This window comes from Gadus chalcogrammus, chromosome 15, assembly GCF_026213295.1.
Source record: "Gadus chalcogrammus isolate NIFS_2021 chromosome 15, NIFS_Gcha_1.0, whole genome shotgun sequence".
Lineage (NCBI taxonomy): Eukaryota > Metazoa > Chordata > Actinopteri > Gadiformes > Gadidae > Gadus > Gadus chalcogrammus.
This window is the reverse complement of record NC_079426.1, coordinates 19,966,292-19,992,636: the sequence shown is the minus strand read 5'-3', so window position 1 is coordinate 19,992,636 and position 26,345 is coordinate 19,966,292. Positions and strand designations below refer to the sequence as shown.

General features: G+C 42.2%; 1 protein-coding gene across 1 annotated transcript; it reads left to right on the top strand.

Annotated features, from left to right (window-relative positions):
- Nucleotides 1-19,779: 19,779 nt before the first annotated feature.
- Nucleotides 19,780-25,948, top strand: LOC130405069 (uncharacterized). The gene is made up of 3 exons (XM_056610030.1): nucleotides 19,780-20,029; nucleotides 20,246-20,420; nucleotides 20,674-25,948. The coding sequence occupies exons 1-3, from the start codon at nucleotides 19,924-19,926 to the stop codon at nucleotides 21,668-21,670; spliced, it is 1,278 nt and encodes a 425-aa protein (XP_056466005.1). The 5' UTR covers nucleotides 19,780-19,923; the 3' UTR covers nucleotides 21,671-25,948.
- The last annotated feature ends 397 nt before the right edge of the window (nucleotides 25,949-26,345 follow it).

Below are 26,345 nucleotides of genomic sequence, written 5' to 3'. Positions count from 1 at the left end.
AAGGTGAAGAGTCCCTGTGTGATACAGTCTTATGCTGTATCCTCCTCTCGATGAGGTGTGTGCGTTTGAGGTGTGCGTGGTTCTGTGTGTTTTTGCTTGACCTTGGCTCTCAGGCCCTAGTATATGCATGTGTATCTCTTGTGTTTCTCCTAACGGGGAGTGCTCTCAAAATGTCTCCTGTGTGATCAATTAAAATGGGGGAGCGCCCCCCCCCGAAGTGTCTCCTGTGTGATAATTAATGTGGCTCTCCCGTTCTTGAGGATGACTGGTGCATTGTAGTGTCTACCATTTGCCTGGATGGGGAAATGGGGCCTTCGGCTCCGGCCTTGACCTGACTATATTATCATGTTTGTGTTATGTGTTCGTTGGGTTAGAGCAAGAGTTGACTATATTGTAATGTGTCTGCCATGTGATGTGCTCATCAGGCTAGGGTAGGAGTTAGCTATATTTGTAATGTACATGTGATGTACTCAGCAGGTTATTTTTCCCAACATATCCCCCTCAAGTCGTCGCAAGACGACTTTTACTCATTAGGGGTACGAGGGATAGGACTCCAGCGCGGGACTACCATTATAACACCATTAGAAATAACAGAAAGAAGGCAAAATGATCATAAAAACAAACAACCATGGGCATGGGACTAAAAAAACTCGCTGGACCGGGTGTATGGGGAACCACTTGGGAGAAACGCTACCCATGCTTCAGACATGGGTATGCCATACACACCCCACCTAGGGGGTGACATCCACCCCGGCCTTACATCGCGAGCAGACAATACCAACAATACTGTCAGCAGATAATACACAAAAAACATACAACAAGCATACAACAATACAAAAACAAATATCAAACGATACCAAAAAACAACAACCAACAAAATGCAACAATAAAACTAACAGTAAACAATAATGATGTAAACAAAAATGCAACAATCACACAAACACTACACAATAACAATCACAGGAAAGAAATGCAACCATGAAACGTGTCCCTAAATAATAATAATAATATCAGAAAGATATGAGGTACACAAAGAATGGCAATCCCCCTCAACCCATCCCTAGATGACCACACACTAAGGATGTGAGGAGGAGTTAACTGGTCGTGTAACAATAAGCAATCACACGCATGGGGTATTCAGGGTAGGCCCGGGGCATGGGAACAACTAAGAAACCACGGAATAGTCCTGAGCGTCATCACGGGCAGGTGGACGCAATGCGCCACCTGAGCATTAGACCCTTTTATTCAACTGCGCTCAGGACCTCATCTGATAAACGGGCAATCAAGGCCCCTGGAATCTCGCCCGTGTGTATCCCCGAGCTCCATCTAGTGGGACAGCGATATAAACAACAACATTTACGTTCCCGGCGTCGGTTGCGTAGACGCGGGCATAGATATGGGAGCGGCTAAAAACAGTGAAGCGTACAGAAGCGAATACAGCCAGGGGCGCCCTCAAGCCTTAAGGGAACGGGCCGCAGCCCCTGGTCCGGGCGACGTGGGTGCATCAGGTGGGAGGGGGGCGGTGCCGTTGGCGGGGACGGGAATGGGGCAGCCCACCTGGAGAGGTTACTAGCACGTCACAGGCGGGGGGGGGAGGGGGGTGTGGTGGTGGGGTTTCAGCATACGGTGGTGGAAACAGGACGCCGGGGCCGTGCACCTGGAGAGGCCACTAGCACTCACGGGTAGATGTCTGGCTCGGCGGGGACGCAGTCGATGGCTGGGGTTGGGAGTGTGTAGGGGAGCTCGTACTCAAAGTCAAAGGTTGCAGGGTGAGGGAGGCCATACTCACAGTCGAAGTTTGCAGGCGCTATCTGGTCGTCCAGGGGAAGCTGGTCCGGGGAAATCCAGCAGGGGCATGAGGGGGGGCTGCTTCGGAGTAGGGAGGGGGCTGTTGTTTCTCCTTTTCGAGGGCCGTGGTGATGAGGCGTGAGCAGAGGGTGCGGGCGCAGGGGATGCAGCAACACCCGCAGCAGACCACAATCCTGACAAAGCAAGCCAGGGATGACAGGACGGCCATGAGAAGGCCCTTCCACTTGCCGAACATGTCAGTCATCCATTTCTCCATGGGGTTGTCGACCCCAGAGTCCTCTGCCATCTGGACGGAAAGAGCTCGAAGGCCGGCCAGGGCCCTTGTCACTGACCCGTCAGGGGCCGTGTTGTTGGGATAAAAGTACAACATGTTGTCCTTATCATCCCACACACCCCTCCTTGCTCTGCCAATAGCATATCTATATCTATATAGTCCCTTGACCTTATCCGTGGAAAAATTGACAAACCGTTGCTGATTATAGTATGTATTATTTATCCAATCAACATTTTTGTTAATAGTGGACCACCAAAACAGGACTGATTCAAACCCTGCCGAAATTTGATTGCATCATTCTTGGGTAGTTCGTCGGCTCCGGGCGTGTCTGCATCTGGCTCCTCCTCCGGCCCTGGAACTTTGTGTTTCTCTTGCTGGAATTACAAACTTATGTACAACAGTTAGATGTTCAAACATATTCTCCTTAATTCTATTTCTAATGTTAAGTGAAATGTTAAGTGAAGGCATGGGTCGACCCTTAAGCATTTCATGCGGGGTCAGATGCGTCGTTCTGTTAGTTTTCATGCGATAACTCATTAGTGTCAGTCGTAGTGCATTAGTCCTTTAATTTAGTACTCTAATTTAATTTTGTTAATCTTTGTCTTAAGCGTCCCATTCCTCTCTCCACCATACCTTGTGGTTTGAGGATTGTAGACACAGACTAGTCTTTGTTTGACATGCAGATGTTAAATCACTCGTTTGAGTGTTTTCTGAATAAACACTGCCCTATCGCCTGAGCTAATTTGTGACGGAATTCCAAACCTTGGCATGACTTCTCTAGTCAGAACCTTGATTACCGTAGCCGCACTTTGGTCTTCTGTTGGGACTGCTTCTACCCATCTGTTGAACACTGTTTTTTCAAATATTTCAGCTAAATACTCATTTAGCTGGATGTCAATCATTGTTTGCAAGTATGGTGAAGAAAAACCTTGTTTTCAAAAAATTTCCTAATTCTCCTCAATACCTCCCCCCTTGCGCAATGGTCAAAACCATGCGCATTAAATGATAAGCAAATCTAAGAACGCCGTTGGTGCAACCAACGTCGAAACGTCTAACCTTAAGCATCAGCAAACTGAAACCAATCTTTTGGGAAGGGAAATCGAAACCAGTATGTCCAAATCCAAAGCCCAATATGGGTGGGTTTACCATCAGCCGCCTGAAACCACGCTGTTCCAAAGTCATGCACTAAACCGAAAAAACGTACATGCGTTAGTGGCCTTCTATACCACAAAGGTAAAATAAAATAAAATAAAACGCGACATGCCCCGTTCCAAGACCACCTCTGCTGCCAGAGCTGACATATCTGACTACTGTTCCTCCTCCACCCTACAACCCACCCGGCACTTCCTATGATTGTTGCAGCTCGTCACTTCATGATCAAGTGAGCCAGTGCCCACAGCGACTCTGCCAAGTAATCGTGACTGTGCCTGCCTTAGGTCGTCCCTGGTGTCAAGGTGGGATCTTACCCGTCGTTGGCTAACCAGCCTTCCATACTGGCTCGTTGCAGGATGCCGTACCTGGAAGATACAATCAATCCCCACCCATATGGTGGTATAGATCGCAAAGTGGAGGGATGGAGACAGAGTCTTCAGCCCCAACTGCCCTATGCAGCCATGTGTGCGTAATGAATACACCTCAGGGAAACTATAAAACAAAAAGTCATTTATCAGAGTTAAAATTATTAAAGTGTTGCAGCAGCAGTAGTGGCATTTGAAAGGTAAACCCACTACTTCCGAATCCAAATTGACAACATAGCATGTAGGATCCCTTCCCAGCAGATGTAGCGCTAATCCACCTGTCATCCTTGACCAAAGAGATATACCCCATATTTTAATAGGTGTTGTCCTACTTGTACAGTTTATCAATATTACGTTTTATTTTTTTATTATTATTCTCATCTTTATCATATCCATATTTATTCAATTATTCAGTTATTTTTCCCAACAAAAACCACAGCCCCTGCCTTTCATTCCCCTGCCATGGTTTCCTCTGCCTCCACTTTCAGTCCTTGCTTTCTTCCTCCTACTTGAGGTGTCTTCGCCTGGAGAATCGTCATCATCATCATTATCAATATCATCATCTTCCTCTGTGAAAACTTCAAGGCTGACAGAACACGTTTTACTTTATAAGAATATCAGGGTGAAGAGAGACATAGGAACACTTTCTGAAAATACATGTTTTGCATATATATTTTTTTTTTTACTATAAATCATATCTCTGAAATTATTTTAGCACATATGCAAGCCATGTCAAAGGAGCAGCTGCTCTATCTCCTGGAGAGCGACTTCAAAGTTGGAGACATTGCGAAACAGCTTGGAGTAAGTAAGCGGACCATTCGAAGGAGGATGACTGAATATGGTCTGTCTGTGCGACAGACATATTCAAACATTCCAGATGAAGAAATCTGCATATCTGAACATATTCCAGTTCATCTCAAATTGCCCAAATGCAGGTATAAGGACTGTGACTGGACATCTGAATTCTCTGTGAATAAGGTGAGGACACTTATTGCTAAACTCATTCAACATTCATCTGACATGCTTATGTAAATGTGTTCACAAATCAAATAATTGATGTAGCATCATGAATAGCATTAAGGCTATAGCCTACTTACAGCAGCAGCAGGTGTGTTGTAATACATTTGATTCATTTACACTACATTGAGAGTTCCCCCTGCAACCAATAGCAGAGGCATTGGTCATCCCCTGACTGTTATTGACTTGCAGTCACTTTGGACATATTTCTAGCACTGTTTTTTCTTCATATTACATATATAATAATATTCATATTATTATTATTATTATGTATTCATATTACAATCAAGAAAAAGTTCCTTCACACATTTTTTACAGTAAATAAGTATTTATATATATATATTTGAGTGTCCAAAAAATTATAATAAAGTAGACTTTGTAAACTTTTATGTAAACAATTATCTGTCCTCCTCAAGAGTCACAGCACAGCTGTTGATCCGGTTGGGAATTTTCCCCGTATTTTCGTTCCGGGTCCTCTCTCTCTGTGGCACATTGATGGGAATCATAAACTGATACGGTACGACCTTTAATGAGGCATTTTACAAATATTATTGATTAATTAATTAATTATTAATTAATTATTGCGGTTTTGCAAGAATGTAGTGTCAACATTGTATTACCCATATTCCCACATCAGATAAGTGTTTTGGTAACTCTTCACAGGTGGAAAATTGTAATGCATGGAGGTATTGATGGATATGTTTCTCAGTGCCAATACAAACAACCAGTGGCGTTTTCTCCCGGAGGCCAAGGGAAGCCAGGCTTTTTTTAGGCTGTAGTTGTCATCCAATAAAAACATTTATGTTAATTATTTTGTGCTGTGTTGCTGTAATTTCTTCCCCATTTTCCTCCTCTCATTGACCATTTCACAATGCGCGATACTGCGCCCCTGTTATATACTGAAGACGCGGCGAAACACGACACTGCACACTGCGAGGAAGCCAGCCCGAGCTGGCATCCCTTAGTGGAAAAAGAAAGAAAGAATTGACCAATCAGGTGAGGCAACCGTCATGACACTGCCCTCCTCTGATTGGTCGGGAGGGTGTCAGGAGGAGGTGAAGGGAAAAACGGTCTGTCTAGTTACTGGACCAGATAAAATGAGACGGAGAGGTAATAAAGTCTGTCGGCACGAGGACCTTGGATTTATTAAGTAAAGTGGCAACGGTTATACAGAGTCATAAAGCGTGAGAAATCGAATATGTCTAAGTCCCTAATCAGCGTTGATGGTTTGTCCGGAGCTTCGCCTCCGTGGAAGGTCTGCTTCAGAAGAAGAGGAGGGTCATGAGTCCCTGTGTGATACAGTTTTATACTGTATCCTCCTCTTGATGAGGTGTGTGTGGTTCTGTGTGTTTTTGCTTGACCTTGGCTCTCAGGCCCTGGTGTATGCAAGTGTATCTTCTTGTGTTCCTACTAACGGGGAAGAGCTCCTCAGTGTCTCCTTTGTTCTCGAAGTATCTCTTGTGTGCTCGAAGTATCTCTTGTGTGATCGAAGTATCTCTTGTGTGATGAATTAATGTGGCTCTCCCGTTAGTGTCTACCATTTGCCTGCTTGGGAAATGGGGCCTTGGCTCTGGCCTTGACCTGACTATATTATCATGTTTGTGTTATGTGTTAAAAGCTGACTATATTGTAACGTGACTGCCATGTGTTGTGCTCCTCAAGCTAGGGTGGGAGTTAGCTATATTTATATGTGCTCAGCAGGTTATTTTGCCCAACAGAGGCCAAGGGAAGCCACTCGGCCCTTGGCTTCACACCAATCAAATCAAAGCATCATTATCAACGTCACCGAAAAATCCATAACAAAACAAATAGCGCGAAATTAGCATAGTTTGAATTGTTTTCATTTTTGAGCAGCCTACTTAGCAAGTGCAGTTATGGAGGGTGGAGATTTAGATTATTTACTTAAAAATAATTTTCCTACACTACCACAACAGCAGCGAATCAAAATAAAATCCGATGGCAGGCCAACACCGAAGCTGAAACTGCGCGTTGAGAGAAAGCAAGGCTTCTTTCGGACGTTCAATGAAGAAAACTACGCGAACGGAGTGGCTAGCTGGCAGCAGCAAACCTCAGCGACTATTTTGCTGGCCGTGTCTTCTTTTTGACAAGGATTCGTGCTCCCTCAACACTACAGTCACCACAGGATTCGTGGACCTTGCCAACTTGTCCCGGGCAATCGAGAGGCACGGTAAATCAAAAAGCCACATATTATTTATCATATCAAATACTGTGATTGTGTGAGTCGTGTTACATGTGAACATGAAACTTGAAATAGCCGACAGCCGCGCTGTCGATTCTTTGACCATTAGCGGCTTGTGCATTTCAGTCGGGGAGGGGTTGCATTTATAATAAAATGTATAATTTAATGAGATGTTTTGGAGTAGGCCGTGTGTGTGTGTGTGTGTGTGTGTGTGTGTGTCAGATTACAGGCATGTGTAAATCCTGGTAAATGACCAGGCGCTCAAATAGCTCTTGTAGTTGCGTTAAATACATTCAAGCTGCAACGTACTATTTTCTCTAAAGGTTTGGCCTCACTTGGCTTCCTCAAAAAAGATCCCCACGCCACGCCACTGCAAACAACAGGGCTTCCACTGTACTCCAGTGTTTTCTGACTGCTGTCGCTGAACATGGTTTGCCACAACGCGTACGAAGTGACAAGGGAGGAGAAAATGTTGAGGTAGCCAGGTTCATGCTGGAACATCCAGAACGGGGCCCTGGTTGGAATTTATTTCATACTGGTTGTATACTTGTGATTTTGTTTAAACATTTCTATAAAGCTGTTTAATCAATATATGCAGTGACAAACAAATGATGAAACTGTACTGTGACAAAACAAACCCCAATAAGTATTTTTCTCTTTCTTGCCCATCCGTCCAACTGATATAAATCAGACAGACGTAGGCACATCACAGGGAAGTGTCCACAATCAGAGGATTGAAAGGCTGTGGCGTGATGTGTGGATCATGGTGGTGTCAAACTACTACCACACCTTCAGGTACCTGAAAGAGGTTGGATTGTTGAATCCCGATGAAGATAGCCACATCATCTGTCTCCACTACATCTTCCTACAAAGACTGAACTGGCATCTGATGGAGTTCATCAGGATGTGGGACAGGCATCCCCTTTCCACAGAGGGAAACAGGTCCCCACAACAACTATGGGTGGCTTTTGGAGCAACAACAGAATCTTCATCTGGTAACACTGATTTCCTTGTAAAACACATGGGGCCGTATTCACAAAGCATTTTATCTTACCGCTAGGAGTGCTCCTAACTCGCGCTAAAACATTTTACGTAGGAGTTTTTTCTTAAAAGTTATTCACAAAGCCGCTGAGACCTACTCTTACCAAGGATAAATCACAAAGAGTGAACTAAGAGTGACGCGCCGTTGCTATGGATTACGTCAATTCTCGTGCACGAGTTTAGAGGTATGGAGTCAGAACAGTCTCATTATTAATGAATGCACAGAGAAGGATTCACAAATGTATTTTGTGATTTATACATAAATTACTCTCTTCTCACAAATACATTTCAATGCACACACAAATGGATATCGGCATGTATAAATGTAAAATGAATCCATAAACAAAAATGTTTCACAAACATATTTCTGATCCACACACAAATATGTCTTGTTTTAAATAAAGGTAATATAAATCCATAAATATATTAATTTAAAAAAGATTTGCAATTTTCATCACAAATGTATTTGGATGTTGTTACATTTATGTACAAACTGTTAAACTTGAATTTACAAGACGCTTTTCATTTGTGAGCTTGTTTGCATTTGTGTGTGAAACTGTCTGCATTTATGTGTGGATTTTTGAGACTCTCCTGACGTCGCTAGATTCACAAATGCATTTTTTTCAACAAGGAACTCTCTGTAGCCAATCAGATGCCTCCCTCGTTTTCAGCCAATCACATGGCTGCAGTTCCGACCTCTGAGTCCAGCCTCCGAGCCTCCCGGTTCTCTGTCAAATGTCTACTCTTTCGGAAAGAACATGGTTTTTTGAATGATCGTACATAACAATCTCTAGGTGGTGAAGAAGTGAATGCTGCGTCACGACACTTTTTCCATCTAATTTCGACTGGGTTTTGGGATTATCGGTGCCGTTAAAGTAGTAAACGGCACCGACGTAAAAACCCAGTCACAGCAGTCATGTGGTTGACTGAAAACGAGGGAGGCATCTGATTGGCTACAGAGACTTCCTTGTTGAAAAAAATGCATTTGTGAATCTAGCGACGTCAGGAGAGTCTCAAAAATCCACACATAAATGCAGACAGTTTCACACAGAAATGCAAACAAGCTCACAAATGAAAAGCGTCTTGTAAATTCAAGTTTAACAGTTTGTACATAAATGTAACAACATCCAAATACATTTTTGATGAAAATTGCAAGTGAAGTGAAGGAGTTCAAGTACCTCGGGGTCTTGTTCGCGAGTGAGGGTACTATGGAGCGTGAGATTGGCCGGAGAATCGGAGCAGCGGGGGCGGTATTGCGTTCGCTTTACCGCACCGTTGTAACGAAAAGAGAGCTGAGCCGCAAGGCAAAGCTCTCGATCTACCGGTCGATCTTCGTTCCTATCCTCACCTATGGTCATGAGGGCTGGGTGATGACCGAAAGGACGAGATCGCGGGTACAAGCGGCCGAGATGAGTTTTCTCAGAAGGGTGGCTGGCGTCTCCCTTAGGGATAGGGTGAGAAGCTCAGCCATCCGTGAGGAACTCGGATTAGAGCCGCTGCTCCTTTACTTAGAAAGGAGTCAGCTGAGGTGGTTCGGGCATCTGGTAAGGATGCCCACTGGGCGCCTTCCTTGGGAGGTGTTTCAGGCACGTCCAGTGGGGAGGAGACCTCGGGGAAGACCCAGGACTAGGTGGAGAGATTATATCTCAACACTGGCCTGGGAACGCCTCGGGATCCCCCCGTCAGAGCTGGTCAATGTGGCCCGGGAAAGGGAAGTCTGGGGCCCCCTGCTTGAGCTGCTCCCCCCGCGACCCGACCCCGGATAAGCGGATGACGATGAGGATGAAAATTGCAAATCTTTTTTAAATTAATATATTTATGGATTTATATTACCTTTATTTAAAACAAGACATATTGACTTCCGGTAAGATGTTGGAGTGAAAAGTCACGTAATTTTGAGCTCTCTCAACTCGGTGACGATAAACCCTCAAAAATCATAATTTAAACAAATACATTCAATAATATATAGGAGGGAACCAATAAAGAGGCCGGATATATCAAGAAAATCAAGTCAGAAGAAATTAAAAAAGGAGAAAAATGGATCCAAATTCTGACAAAGGAAAGCGGGAAGAGAAGAATGGCGCAGGTGCAGAACCAGCTAGCCTAAATCAACTAATTGACTTGCTAGCACCCATAGGCAAACAACTGGATGAGGTGAAAAAGGAGGTCAAAGAAGTCAAACAAGGGATAATAGATGTGAGGAGAGAAGTAAAGGAAGAATTCGATAGATTCCGGAAAGAAACTGACAGCAAACTCGAAGGAATTAATGCCGACATGAAAACGCAGCATGACCACATGGAGGAAGCCCAAACACGAGTAGCTGAACTGGAAGAATGGCAAGTAGAAGCTAAGAGCGAGATGCTAGCTATGATGGCCCAGACCCTAAAGATGCAGGAGAAAATGACGGACCTCGAGGGGAGGTCGAGGAGGAATAACATTCGCATTTTTGGCATACCGGAGGACACGGAGGAGAACTCAACAAGCAAGTATCTGGAGCGCTTCCTAACCACCGAACTCGAATTACCTAGTGACACTCCACTCCAGATACAGAGAGCACACAGGGCCCTGGCACAGAAACCACCGCCGAACGCACCCCCAAGATCAATGGTAGTTAACTTCCTACAATTCGAGACCAAGGAAATGGTGCTCAGTCATGCATGGAAGAGGAAAATTCACGTGGGAGGGAAGAGGATTTTTTTCGACCATGATTATGCAACTGAAGTGGTCCAGAAAAGAAAAGCATACGGATCCATTAAAAAAATACTAAAGGAAGAACAGATCCGCTTCCAGACACCGCTAACGAGGATGCGCATACACTGGGGAAGCGGAGTCAAGACCTACGATAGTGCAGAGGACGTGGCGAGAGACATGAAGGAGAGAGGTTACGAGGTGGATCTCCCAAGAGAAGGCACCGCGACCGCAGGGAGGGAGAAGACAAGAGATCGGGCAGAATGGCAACAGGTGACTCGAAGCAGGACGGGGAGGATGGCAGCGGCTGCTGCCAAGGAGAAGCTGAGGGGGTTTCAAAGGGGAAAATGAGCCTGGCTCGCTGACCCGAATGGATGTGTTAAGGCCCAGTTTGAAGGCCTACAAGGTATGTTAACGGACCTCTACTAAATACAACGTAACTGACGCTGATTGAGAGAGACTAAAATAAGAGTTGGACTTGACTAGACGGAGGGGAGCCCTACGGAATGGGTTTGATTTCGGTTCTAGGGAGGGGCCCTTTCTGAGAGGAAGGATACCCCCTCAACCTACCAACGGGACTTGGGGGAGACGACATCCCCTTCTTTGGAAGAAGTTTGTGTTTTGTTTTATTGCATTTTATAATTTCATGTTCTGTTTTATTGCACGTTATGCAATGTTAAATGTTCCTTGTATACTCAACCTACTGCTGTTTATGGCGCTTAATAGGGATTTTGATCTAGGATTAGATGGGTACGACTGTTAGAATGGTGTCACTTAATGTTAATGGTTTAAATACCCCCAAGAAAAGGGACAGGGTTATAACTAAATTAAAGAGAGACAAAGCCCAAATTATTTACCTACAGGAGACTCACCTCAACAAAGTAGAACATGACAAGCTTAAGAGATACGGTTATAGACATGTGTACAGTAGTTCGTTTAGGGGAGGTCCCAGAAGAGGTGTGACGATTATGATATCAAATCAGTTACAATTCGAATACGAAAAAGAGATAAGAGATGGGGAGGGAAGGTATATTATTGTGAAAGGGAAGCTCGATAATGTGAAGGTTACTCTGGTGAATGTGTATGCGCCCCCAGACTGTGACAAACACTTTTTTAGACTGCTATTTGATGTTATCGCAGCGGAAACTGAGGGTATTTTAATTTGTGGAGGGGATATGAATGTTGTTTTAAATTATAACATGGACACAACGAGCCTTAAAAAATCAAATACAAATATCAAGATACGTAAATACATTATTGGAGGAGATGGGATTAGTCGATATATGGAGGAATCTACACCCACTAGAGAAGGACTTCACACATTACTCGGCGGTGCATAAAGTACACTCTAGAATAGATTATTTGTTTGTGGATACAAGTAATGCCCACAGGGTTAATGACTGCCATATAGGAGGTGCAGATGTGTCCGACCATAACTCGTTGTACCTTGACATAGGCATTAGTAACCGGAAAAGAATAACCAATTGGAGATTGAATGTGAGTATGCTGAATAATGAAGAAAGGAAGAACAAAATCAAATTAGAAATACAAAACTATATTACGGAAAACGACAATGAGCTGGTGGAGCCAACGATGGTTTGGGACGCCTTGAAGGCAGTTATGAGGGGCAAATTAATTTCGGAAGCGAGTTACGCAAAAAAAATGAAATTAAAAACGTATTCGGAAAATATAGAGAAACTGAGAGAAATGGAAAAAGTTCACCACAATTCGGCTGACTTGGATACACAAAAGAAAATTAAGCTTGTAAAATTAGAGATAGAAAAGCATCTAACAGAGGAGATAGAACGGAAGATGCTCTTCTATAAGCAAAGTTACTATGAGATAGGCCCGAGAGCCACTAAACTATTGGCGAGACGGACCCGCAAGCAACTCGCAACCAGTCAAATACATAAAATTAGGGACCCCCTTACGAACAGGTTAATAACAGAGCCAGAGGAAATAGAAAAAACATTCCAGAGATACTATGAGGAATTATATACACAGCCAGAGTCTGCACCAATAGAGGAGATCAAGTCCTTTTTAAATATACTAGACCTACCAAAGATTGGACAGACTCAGAACGATTCCCTAACGAGGGAAATTTCAATAGAGGAGGTGGTGGAGGCCATAAACAGATTAAAAAACGCGAAAGCGGCTGGGAGTGACGGCTACGCGGGAGAATGGTATAAGGCATTCAAACACGAACTGTCTCCGCTGTTAGTTAAATCCTTTAATTGGACATTACAAAAAGGCAAAATACCACCATCATGGGCAGAAGCAGTAATAACAGTCATACCTAAGCCGGGGAAAGATAGGGAAATATGCGGAAATAATAGACCAATATCGCTACTAAATTTGGATTACAAGTTATATACATCTATCATTGCTCGACGACTGCACGCCTTTACACGGGATTTGATCGACGAGGATCAGACAGGATTTGTGAACGGGCGACAGACGCACGATAACATTAGGAGGACACTGCATATTATAGATCAGGCAAACAAACAGAAAAGAGCCACGATATTGGTTAGCGTAGATGCCGAAAAGGCGTTTGACAGGGTAAATTGGACTTTCCTTTTCACAGTGCTAGAGAAGTTCGGATTCAATGAGAAATCAATACAGATTATCCGGACGCTATATGAACGACCTACAGCTCGAATTAAAATAAATGGAAGCCTATCTAACAAGTTCGATCTACAGAGATCAACCAGACAAGGATGCTGTTTGTCACCAACCCTGTTCGCCTACTTTATTGAACCATTAGCCCAAGCCATACGCGAAAATAGAAGAATTCAAGGAGTGACAGTATGCGGAGTAGAGCATAAAGTCGGCCTCTTTGCAGATGACGTCATTGCATTCCTTGAACGGCCTGGTGAGTCGTTGCCAGAATTTCTAGATCTCTTGAACACGTATGGACAACTATCAGGATACAAGATAAATATCACTAAAACCCAAATACTCACCATCAATTATACACCACCAAAGGAGATTAAAGAAAAATTCAATTTAAACTGGAATCTAAAGAAAATAAACTACTTGGGAGTAGAAGTGACTAGAAACATACCAGGGCTATACAAGGCGAATTATGATAGAATTAACCGAGAATTATTAAAAGATATACATAGATGGACCACCCTAACATTGGATTTTAGCTCAAGGATTGAATTAATAAGAATGAATGTACTACCCAGACTTTTATATTTGTTCCAAGCATTACCGATAGAGATACCTCTAACGCAATTCGTAACATGGGACAGGATGATATCTAGATTTATATGGGGGGGGAAGAGACCAAGAGTGAGATTCAGAACCCTCCAGCTAAAGAGGGAGAAGGGGGGCCTGAGTCTGCCCAACCTGAGAGAATACTTCCACGCGGCCCAGCTAAAATATGTACATTGTTGGTGTAAACTAGATTATGAAGCAAAATGGAAAGAAATGGAAAAATCATTTGGAATGTGTCCGATACAGAGTATTATAGGAGATAGAGAAACATTTAAGAAGGTTAGCAATCAAATGGATTCGATCACAAAATTTACCTTGGAATTATGGTTCAAATTACTTAGACATAATAAGGCGGAGAAGGATGCAAATGTATTAAAATGGGTGGCTTTTGATAGCAGTTTTAAATCAGATGGGCAGCGTGGGGGACTCAGTCAGTGGGCGGACAAGGGCATTACGGCATGGTGCACACTGGTGAAAAAGGGGAAGATAATGAGCTTTCAAGACTTGAAAACGACATATGGCCTGGATTGGCGGGATTTTTACAAATATCTACAGATACGGGATTATTATGGGAAACGGATTGGACAGGAGCTCTCACTAGAAATGAACCAGGTGGTACAAGTATTGGTTGATACGTATAAAGGGAACCGGGTCAGGACTATAACTACATTATATAAGGCATTAATGGATGACAAAAGCACAACAGGATATATTAAAGAAAAATGGGAAAGAGAATTTGACATGGAAATACCTGACGATGAATGGGATAATATGTGGGAAAAACATAAGACAACAACCTGTTCACGAGCCTGGAGAGAGTTTTCCTGGAAAAATCTTATACGTTTTTTCATCACTCCTAAAATATCTAATAACTACTCTGAGGAAAGAAAGTCATGTTGGAGGAATTGTGGGTCATCTGATGCTAACCATGCACATATTTTCTGGAATTGTCACAAAATAACAGGGTTCTGGGGAATGGTACATGGGTTAACACAAGAGATCCTGGGATACGAATTTCCTATGAACCATGAGCTGATGTATCTGTATATTTACTCAGAGGATATTGTACATGATGGAGACTCATATCTATTCAAGATACTTATGGTTGCTGGGAAAAAGGTAATTACAAGGAAATGGGGGGGTGAGGATCTACCCACTCAGACCCATTGGGTGGACACAGTGGGGGAAATATATATGATGGAAAGACTGACACACAGGCTACGGCTGACAGGAACACAGATGGACAGTAAATGGAGGAAGTGGACCCTATGGCAGTTGACACAGAATTGACATGACAGCAGGTTTTTCTTTTCTTTTCCTTGTTTTTTCTTTTCTATTATTTATTTTATTATTTAATTTTCAATTATGGTCGTCGATGTTGTTGATGACTTGTATTTGTGTTTGTCTTATTGATGAATAAAAAGAAAATTGTAAAAAAAAAAACAAGACATATTTGTGTGTGGATCAGAAATATGTTTGTGAAACTTATTTTTGTTTATGGATATATTTTACATTTATACATGCCGATATCCATTTGTGTGTGCATTGAAATGTATTTGTGAGAAGAGAGTAATTTATGTATAAATCACAAAATACATTTGTGAATCCTTCTCTGTGCATTCATTAATAATGAGACTGTTCTGACTCCATATAGAGGCGGTCAGTTCGGTGATTGGTTGTTCAGACGAGCCCACTGAATCACCGAAAAACAAGGAAATAACCTAGGCTAGAAATTAATTCCTATTAAGTAGTTATAGTGCAGTTAGCAGAATACACGCATGATGACAATTTTGTGCAGACCACGATAATGACGTTGTAGCCTGCACGTTCAAGAGAGAGATAAAGAAAACAATAAAAATACGTAAAATTTAAAAGAAAATAAATGTTATGAACTACCCAACTGTTGACTGATTTGTGCCAAGGTGTTTACCTAAAATGTGTTTTCAAAGTGATCCCTAAATGCCTGTCCACTCGGTTCCACACGGCCAAATTCATTGTCATGTTGATCGCCATCATCATCATCATCTAGCCTGGCTAATCATCATCATCGTCTGGCTGTGGAATGTTCCTCCGCTTGCAGAGGTTGTGTAGAATGGCACATACAGTGATTACTGTGCGTGCCCTCTCTGGGGTGAGGCGTATTTCGCGTGGAGGACATGAAACTGACGTTTCATCTGCCCGATCCTCTCTCCACAACATTTCGTGCATGTTTGTGTGGTCTAGCGTACATGGAAGAAATCAGTAAACAATAATAAATATGGATTCAACAAATAAAAGGCGTCAAAGAGCGAATCCGATGTGTTTTACGCATAGGACTAAGCGTAATCTGCGTAATCACTTACATGTTATACTTTAACTGTGCTCCCGGTTGTGGATTGAGGTAGGGTGTCTTCCACGTCTTGCATGGATAGTCACTGTCACCCAGCAAGTGACACCCAACTGGTACATCTCAAAAAGCTGCCTCAGACCGCTCACCATTAAAATGCGCGAATCATGGGTAGCTGAAGATCCAGGCCACTTTGCAACAACATCCAGTAGGCTATGTTAAAATTTGCATCAAAAACAACCTGCGTGTTGATGGAATGCACTTTCTTCCTATTGACGAACACGTCCTCGTCTTTTGATGGCGCAATTATTTTTATGTGCGTCCCGTCAATAGCACCGACCACACCGGGCATACCTGCAATGAAGTTGGCTTTGATCCTGTGTAATTGTTGAATGTCCAAAGGAAAGTTAATGGCACGGCTGACTGATGGTTGCAATAATTTTAAATTTAGTCCTAAAATACTTTGTGAATTGCTCTTAGTGAAAAAAGTTAGGAGTCCTAAATTTAAGAGTGACACGCCCATTATTTTTAGGAGTTACTCCTAAATTCGCCAGTTAGGACCTACTTTTAGCTCCTTTGTGAATACGGCCCCTGATCATGAAAAACAAACATATATATATCCAATATGTTACGTATTTTAAGAACCTGAGCTACCCACACATAGCCCCTAGGAAGCAGGACCAAACATATAAGCCGTAAATACTATACATAGCCACAAGGGGAGCAGGACCTTACTGAGGGCTGCAATAGCTGCTCCATCCACAGAAGGCAGCACCACAGACAAGTGAGGAAGCCGAGGGTAATACGTCACACCGGCTCCGCCCACTTCACACAGGCCATGTGGATCCTACCATAATAGTCAACATCGAGCTAAAGCTCGTCAGAATCTTCTCGCTGCTAGTAGAATAGAATAGAATAGAAATAGAATAGAAAGCCCTTTGGGTCATTCCAGAATTGGAGGACATTTTCTGTCTCACCCATGAAATTTCAAATAATCCATGAACAAAATACTAAAACATGCACTTGTTGTGTAAATTATACTTGTCCTGAGATAAAATGTAAATATAATTGTAGAAAAAGTGGTTCCAAAATATTATTTAAAATACCAAATAGCTCTCGAGCACCCCCTAAAATGGCATTTTTCTCTTGTCCCACCTTCTTGATGACCAACTTGCATGTCAAATGTAACAGTTAAAATGAGTTTTAAATCTACTTTTTTTGGTATGATTTTGTTGATATATGTCTGTTGTAATTGTTAAATTAATTTGTCTAATCATCAACATATTTTAAATAATAGTAATTATGCACTGAAGTTGTGTCCCACAACATGCGCGCAACCCTGTTACCGAAACCAATTTAGCCTGACAGTGGAAGAGAAAAAACAGTGAGTCACATGACACAGAGGAAATTACATCATTACACCATTTGCTAGCACCATGGGTAGACCAAAGGTAAGTCCTTTCTTCTATTTTTCATATTTTTCAATCTTATCAGCCATGATTGAATGTGTCACTCTGACCAACGCAACCCTGTTATTCATATTATCAAAATAAGACCAATTAATTTCAAGTTTTCTTTCTTTATTTATATAACTAAGTTTGTCCTTGACCTTGACTTAACATCACATTCCACAGCTAGCATCTATTCATGAGAAAAAGCTAACATTAGCATTGATTTGCAACCCTGTTACTGTAATTAGAGTAACAGGGTTGCACTACAGTAACAGGGTTGCATCTCAGAAGGGACAATCTATTATCTATAGTAAAATTAAATGTGTATCTATAATTTAGCATGATCTACATGTTTTAAATGTATTACCATATTTTCCAGAATATAAATTGCCATTTTTTTTCTTGGACAACTTCCTGGATGGGATTATTAACTCAAAATGAACTTGACTGGGTTTAAATCATGTTCAGATCATTTTCAATAGGTAGGACATTTTTTAAATTTAAAATTGATTTCTACAGAGTTCTTGCACACCATTGAGCGCTGCTGAAAAGCAGAGGCTCTTCCGTGCCAGGCGTGATGCTGATGAACAGAGGAGACAGCAGTACTTAGAAAAAGAGAAAGAGAAGTGGAGGAAAGATGTAGAAACAGGGAAGGCAAGGCAAGGCAACTTTATTTATATAGCACTTTTCATACACAAGGCAGACTCAAAGTGCTTCACATATAAACATTGTCATACAATAAAATAAAATAATAGATATTTAGCTGAAAGCTAAAGCAAACATAAAATAGAAAAAGGCATTTTAGTATTAAAATAAAGGCAAAGTTAAAAAAGCTTTTTAGAACGTGCAATGTATTTAAGATTTAGCAGAAAGCTATTGAGTTCCTGCGCCTGTCGTCATAGTTGCTGGTCACGTGCCGATAAACGATAGGCGTAGCCATTTTGGCAGTAATCGCGTCAGTTGTCTGGCAGGCACTGACTGGCTGTCACGGTGACACAGTGACACTTGACAGGATGGTTGACAACTGTTGTGCACCAGCAGGGATGGACTGGCCCAAAAATTTGGCCCGGGACTTTGGGATGGAGAGGCCTTTTATGAGACCGCAGGAATAGCGCGCGTAGAATTTTGCCCTGGTGTAAAATAATAAAAATGAGTCCTTATCCGTGGATATGTGCATTGCAACTGCATGTCAATGTTGGGATGTGCATGTGTTTAGAATATTGTGAAGATCACTGGGAAATATTTTATAAGCAATCTTGTCCATGTACAAAATATTAGAAATTGCATGTGCCTAGAAAGGTAAATCAAGGCTGAAAATGATCTAAATAGTGCAAGATAGAATTATTTTAGTGGAAAAAAAATGTCATTGACACATACACAGGGTTTGGGAGATGGGGGCGGGCTGGGGTTTGTTGTCCGTTGCTGTGGTTACCGGTGTTGAAGTGTTCCAATGGTTTATTAGCGGTGGTATCTAATAAATCGCTCTCTAATCAATACTTCATTCACTGCCTCTTCCGTGGGCATTACAATATTATGAATAGTTCTCCGACGTCTCTGGTACTTCCATAATTAGAAGTCATTATTATATTGCCAAACATGCTCGCTAGTGCACCTGTCATAGCTACGTTGCTGTGTCCTGTTCCCGCCTCACCATTGGTCTCGCTGACAGGGGCGTCGCCGTCAACCTTGGCTTTTCCATGGAAATGGTCGGTTAATTTAGCACATTTGGCTGCGTCTTGCTCTAACATTTTTTTCCTTTTCAACCTCAACTTCTGAGTGCCACCCATTATTTTTCCTCTCCACCACCTTTTTGACATTTTCGTATTTCGGTGTAACTTCAGTGAGATCAACGAGAAGTAAGTGACCCGGCCGTGTGTCAGGCTGAGCCAATCAGAAATGACAGACCGCGGAGCAGTCCAAGTTGGGAGAGGCCGTTCGGCCGCTCGCTTTGGCCGCTCGCTTTGCCCCCATACACTGTGGGGGTGCACCCCCCTCTAAATTGACAGTAATACATCGGCCCCGTTTCACCGTCAGGCAAGAGCTCCGTTTCGCGCTGTAAGCAAATATCCAGCCGCAGGCCGTCCCAAATCACGGCTTACTTAACTTTTTCATTTTTTTTTTTACATCTTTTACAACAAAAATATAATATAAATATGTAATAATAAAAAAAATATATATATATATATATAATAATTATAGAAAATCTAAAAGAATTACGGCCGGCCGGCTCGGCCTGAAATCGACCGGCCGTTCGGGAAATCTCCCGAACCTCCCGATGGCCAGTCCGCCCCTGTGCACCAGGTTGCCGAAACAGACGAGGGAAGAAGAAGGGTTGTTCATTTTATCGCATCCCAAAAGATGCAGCGAGGAGGGAAATGTGGTTAAGTGCTATTAAAAGAGCCAGGAGCCAACAGAACAACAGTGAAAGGTGGGACCCGCCGGCCGTTGGATTTTGGTTGTGCAGCGAACACTTCATATCAGGTGGGTGACAAATACAGTACAATGTTACAAAAAGTTTCTGGTCAGTTTAATTTTACCTAAGTACTTGAATCATACCATCCAGTTATTATAACTAGCGGACATAGTGACGTCCCTTTTTCAAGATATGGTTCTGGCGCAGCCTACCCAGTTAGCAAATTAGCTTGTAGCAAGCTAGTGGTAAACAAACCCGTGTTGACATTCCTTTTTATTTTGTAGGGAGAAAGAGTGACAACCCTTTAAGTCCGGACTTTGTGCCATCGCTTTTTAGCTATCTTCCGTCTCCAGAGAAGAGGAGACGGAAAGCTAGACTGGAGGTGTTCAACAGGAGGCAGAAGGCGAAATTGCAGAAAATAGAGCAGGCAAAGCTATGTGCAGAAGCCACCCGTCTAAGGTGGGTAAAACTAGTTGTTAGATCAAGCCCCCGTCTGATTGATTATTTTCATGTTGGGTCTACTTGTGATCGGTGTTCAAATAGGTAACTGCCATGATATGGTTATAAACAAAAACATCACACCAGTCATTTAATGAAGGATAATGTCATGTGATTTCCATGAAACATCCCAAACTGTAAACGTGTAAACATGTCATTGTCATCAGTATTGTATGCATGATAACTTCATTTGCTGCTTCTGTGTTTTCATCAGGGCATCAACTGATTGTCCCCAAAACAATGCAGCAACAGAAGACCAAACCACAGAGCCCTCCATCACAGAAGACCAAGTCATAGAGCCCCCCATCACAGATCCTTTGGAAGACTCAGGTGATGAAGATCCTGTCCAGCCTGATCCAGCAACACCACCATGCACCTCTGAAACCTGTAGTAAGCGCATCGAGTCTCTTGAGCTAGAATGCCAAGCTCTAAGAACTGAAAATATGTTGTTAAGGGACAAAATAAGTAGGAAGACCCTGACAGAGATAAGTTTGCAAAATTATGATAAAAAGGTGAATGTCCTCACTGGGTTAGCAACCTATACATGTCTGATGACCATCTTTCAATATTTGACTCCATTTCTCAAACTTAAGGCATCGATAACATGTTTTCAACAATACATGTTGACTTTGATGAAGCTGCGAATGAACTTGACATTTTACTTTTTAGGTTTTTATTTTGGCATTGACCCAACTACTGTCTCCAGACACTTCAAACACTGTGTTAATTTGATTTATTGTAGACTGGTGCCAATTCTAGTGGTGTGGCCTGAAAGAGAATCTCTAAGAACATCTCTTCCATATGTATTTAGAAATGGCGGCTACGAGAAGACTGTTTGTATCATAGATTGTTTTGAAATATTTCTAGAGAAACCAAGTATATTGCGACCCAGTGCACAGTGTTACTCAAAATACAAATCACATCACACCATGAAATATTTAATTGCCATTTGCCCTCAAGGTACAATTTCTTTCATTTCTACTGGATGGGGAGGTCGCACCAGTGATAAGTTCATTACAGAAAACAGTAATTGTTTACCCAATATTCTCCCAGGAGATGTTGTTTTGGCAGACAGGGGGTTTCTGGTGAAAGAGTCTGTTGAAAGGTGTCAGGCTGAATTAAAAATTCCAGCATTTACTCGTGGGAAAGTACAGTTAGATCCTGTTGACAGAGAATACAAGATCTCTAGCCTCTTTAAGAATTCACATTGAAAGAGTCATAGGAGTACTTCGTCAGAAATATACTATCTTACAAAACACTGTGCCAATAACTTTCACAGATATAGAGACAGAAAATGATGTTACTTATCTTGATAAAATTGTGAGTGTATGTTGTGGACTAACAAATGTACCAGATTCTGTGGTGCCCTTTGAGTGATGAATTTGTGTGCCAACAGAAAATAAACCTTTTTGATTGCTTCTCACTTGTTTGTTGTGACTACTTTTCTCACTCACTAGATTTGAATGATCTATCCATGTTTTATGATCGCTACAGATACTACTACAGACAGTCAGACACAGAAGAGAACAACATTGGCTTAACAGTTTTTATTAACCAATTAAATATTTACATTGCATCAGCTAGTTCATATTCACACATTGTGTAATTAAGTAAGACTAAGTAATTAAGGTTTTTTTTTTTAGGCATTGATTAGTTTCCTACAGCTTGGACACACCCACTGTTTCGGTACCCTTTTCATCAGAAGGCAGGTTTGGTGGAACTTCTCCACGGCACAGAACCCTGAGGCACAAGGTGTTTGCAGTTGCTTGTTTTGGTGCAGAAAACCATTTGCCTAACAACTCTGGGATTATAAATTTTATAAAGAAGGTACGAGCAAGTTCAATTTCTTTTTGGAAGAATTCTGAGTCGATTGTAATGCGTTCCACAAAGAGTGAATCATCTTTTTCCGTCCACAGAATAAAATCACAGTAATCACATTTCGTAACAAATAGCTGCATCTGGACTTGGTGGAAGTATGCATGGTCTCGCTTAACTTTAATTTTTCCTTGGGAATCTTGTTCCAGGCAAAAGTGTCCAACAGACTTTTCAGCTTCACTGATAGAAAGGTCCTTTGCTGAAAATGGACACTTAATTTCTATAACCCCTGTACCACAGCAGCTGCAGGAAACATACCCATCCGGTGAGGCCCCAATAAATGGGTGGAGAGTTGATATTTTAAATCCGGCTGGTCTAATCAGGACATCTCTGTGTGATAGACGATGTTGCATTTCGTAGTATTTTCTGGCTAGTTCTTCATTCTTGCATCCCCAACTGAAGAAAGAATGTAAATATTAGGTTTGGACAATAGTAATGCCCCCCACATTACTACTTCCCTGACCTTAACAAAATGTTTACTGCTGTACTTGGTTTACCCTTGTGCTCTTTTTTTTTTAAAGAATAGCCTAGTACTTACTGCATTTACCCTCTCTGTTCATTCACCTCACAACTTCTATATGCTCATGAATACCTGGTAGCCTCATTGCTGAAAACATGGGACTTTGGGTCACATATCTGTCTTATGAGAGACACTGCTGGCTTTCTGGGGTCTGTTCTTGTTGCTGCTCTGAAGGTAGATCCTGTCACCCTACCACTCCTCTGATCAAACCAAATTCTGGACTTGGACTGGGCTTGCGTCTCCTCCTCTACAATATCACTGAAGAAAACATGCCAATCCAGTTACTCAGTTACTCATTTGCATTGCAAATTAGCAGCACACACAGCACATGTGCACATAACATGGTAGATCTTAGATTTCAGTCAATAGTAAAAAGAATATGTTCTCTACCTGTTGTTCAGTGACAGTCAAGTCATCAAATATTCCTTCTGCACGCTCTTGTAATTCAGCCAGGCTCAGGTCTCTTGCCTTCTTGTCGTACAAACTGGTAAGGGGTTCAGGTAAATCAAGCTTGACAGCCTTTGGTACATAGGTTGTGGCATACCCGGGAACAACTGACAGAACAGCAGGTCTGCAGGACTTCCCATCTTGAGTCCGACACTGAGAGAGGTTTTGGTAGAACTGCGCTTGCTCAGCAGCAGTCAGGGGTGGGAAAGATGGGGGCGCAGATGTACCCTTGGTGGAATTCCCCTTTTTATTTTGTTGACTACTGTTGAATATGATGTCCTTTCCCTGTTAGTACTCCACATTCTTCCCAGCATCCTCACTGGGAGAGGTCCACTTGCATTTTTTGGACGTGCAGCTGATCTCCTCATGCCTTGCATTGTTTTTTTCCCACAGTCTGAAGAGCACAGCTGACACATGAGAACAACTCTCCCCAAGTCCTGCTGTGCAGTTACAGTGGGCTCCCATCACTACACCGTCGTTCCTCACCACCACCCATGGCTTCAGTTGACTGTCATTCAGCCGTTGGGAGTGATTAACCTATGTATGAAATTCAAAAAATATAAATTAAGGTTGAAAATGACAGCCACTTAGGTTGGGTACATTCAAAAACACAAACTAGCAAGTTACAGATGCACTGCAGTAGCTACCCAAGATAATAAACAATCACTAACGTGACCCGTTGGATGGTATGCTCTTGAAAAGCACCCCAGGAGCGTTATATTTAATCGATGTAATTTTCCAGTATAAAAACGAATTTCATCTAAACTAAAATGGCACGTATACTCGCTCGGTAGGAACTCTTGAAGGCTGCTGGCGCTGGTCGTCATGTTTACTGCCAAAATGGCGTCCGACAACCAAAAGTCACGTGACGCAGGAGCTCAATAGCAAACATAAAAGTCTTCAGTCTTGTTTTAAAGGTGCTCAGAGTTGGGGCAAGTCTTAAATCCTCTGGGAGTTTATTCCAGCTATTTGTTGCATAGTAACTAAATCCTGCTTTCCCATGTTTTGTGTTTACTCTGGGGATAATTAACAGATTGGTCTCAGAGGATCTTAGTGGTCTAGAAGGCTGATGTAGTGGAAGCATATCAGTTAAATATTTTGGGCCTAAACCATGTAGGGATTTATAGGTTAGCAACATGATTTTGAAGTCAATTCTCTGACCTACAGGAAGCCAATGTAACGATTTCAGATTTGGTGTAATATGAACAAATTTTTTGGTCTTTGTTAGAACTCTAGCAGCAGCATTCTGAACAAGCTGAAGCTTCCTCAGAGTTTGTTTTGGGAGACCTGTAAGGAGACCATTGCAGTAATCAAGCTTACTAGTGATAAAGGCATGTACAAGTTTTGTAAGTCTTCGGTGGACATGAGCCCTCTAAGTCTTGCTACATTTTTAAGGTGATAATATGCAGATTTTGCAACTGATTTGATGTGACTGTCGAAATGTAAATCTGAATCCATGATAACCCCTAGATTTCTGGCTTTGATTGAGGTTTTCAGGGACAGAGAGTGAAGGTGTTCGGTTACTTTAAGCCTTTGCGTTTTAGAACCAAATACAATTATCTCTGTTTTGTCCTCATTTAGTTGAAGGAAATTTCGGCACATCCATTCTTTCACTTGCTCAATACACTGGCACAGCAGATCTATGGGCCGATAGTCATTTGGTGATAGCGATACATAGATTTGCGTGTCATCAGCATAGCAATGATGGTCAATATTGTTATTTTGCATGATTTGCCCTAGTGGGAGCATGTAGATGTTGAATAAAGAGGGTCCTAAGATCGAACCTTGTGGGACTCCACATGTCACGTTGGTTGATTCTGATACGAAGTCGCCAATGGAAACAAAGTAGTTCCTATTTTGTAGGTAGGACCTGAACCAATTTAAGACGTTGCCTGAAAGCCCCACCAGTTTTCTAACCTGTCCAGAAGTAATGTATGGTCTACAGTGTCGAATGCAACACTGAGGTCAAGTAGCATTAGTATTGAGATTTTGCCAGAGTCTGTGTTAAGACGGATGTCGTTTACAACTTTAATAAGGGCGGTCTCCGTGCTGTGCAGGGGTCGAAATCCTGATTGGAAGGTGTCATAGCAACCAGTTGATGCCAGGAAGTGATTAAGTTGCTGGAGGACAACTTTCTCAATGATTTTACTTATGAAGGGTAGATTTGATATTGGTCTGTAGTTGTTAATAACAGAGGCATCTAGGCTCCGCTTTTTTAAAAGGGGTTTAATAACTGCAGTTTTCAAAGCTTTTGGGAAATTGCCTGACTGGAGAGAGTTGTTAACTATCTTCAATATGTCTGCTGCTAGGCAGTCGAAAACATTCTTAAAGAGGTTGGTAGGTATAGTATCAAGGCAACAGGTGGATGTCTTTAGTTGTGTCACAGTTTCCACAAGATTTTGAGAGTCTATAACATTAAAGCATGCCATCCTTGCCACGTTATTTTTGCCTGAACAGGGTGGTAGTCCAACATTTTTGTTTGAAGTGGAGATATTGATGGCGCGTCTGATACCTTCAATTTTATCAGTATAAAACGCTGCAAACTCATTGCATTTCTGCGTGGAATGGAGATCAGGTGGAATTTGTGTTGGGGGGTTGGTCAGTCTGTCAACAGTTGCAAACAGGGTTTTTGCATTATTAGTGTTGGTTTTAATGATATTGGAGAAAAATGTTTCTCTAGCATTTTTTAAGTCTAAATTGTAGGCACAGAGGCTCTCTTTATAGATATCATGGTGAATATGAAGTTTTGTTTTACGCCAGATGCGTTCAACCTTCCTGCATTCTTTCCTGAAGAAGAAAAAGCAAAAAGACTGCAGTGTGAGAGCGCCCAGCGAAAAAGGTGGAAAGAGGCTCATAAGAGGAGTAATGCCAGGAAAAAGGTACTTGAAGGATTAAACACCCCTCCAGTCAGCCCTTATCCTCCAGCCAGGCCAGAAATTCGAGTCAGGCCAGAATCTCCAGTCAGCTCTCAACCTCGGACTTCAAGGTCAGGACATAAGTTTAGGTTATTAAGGAATGCAAGTGAGTGTAAGCACAGATCATAA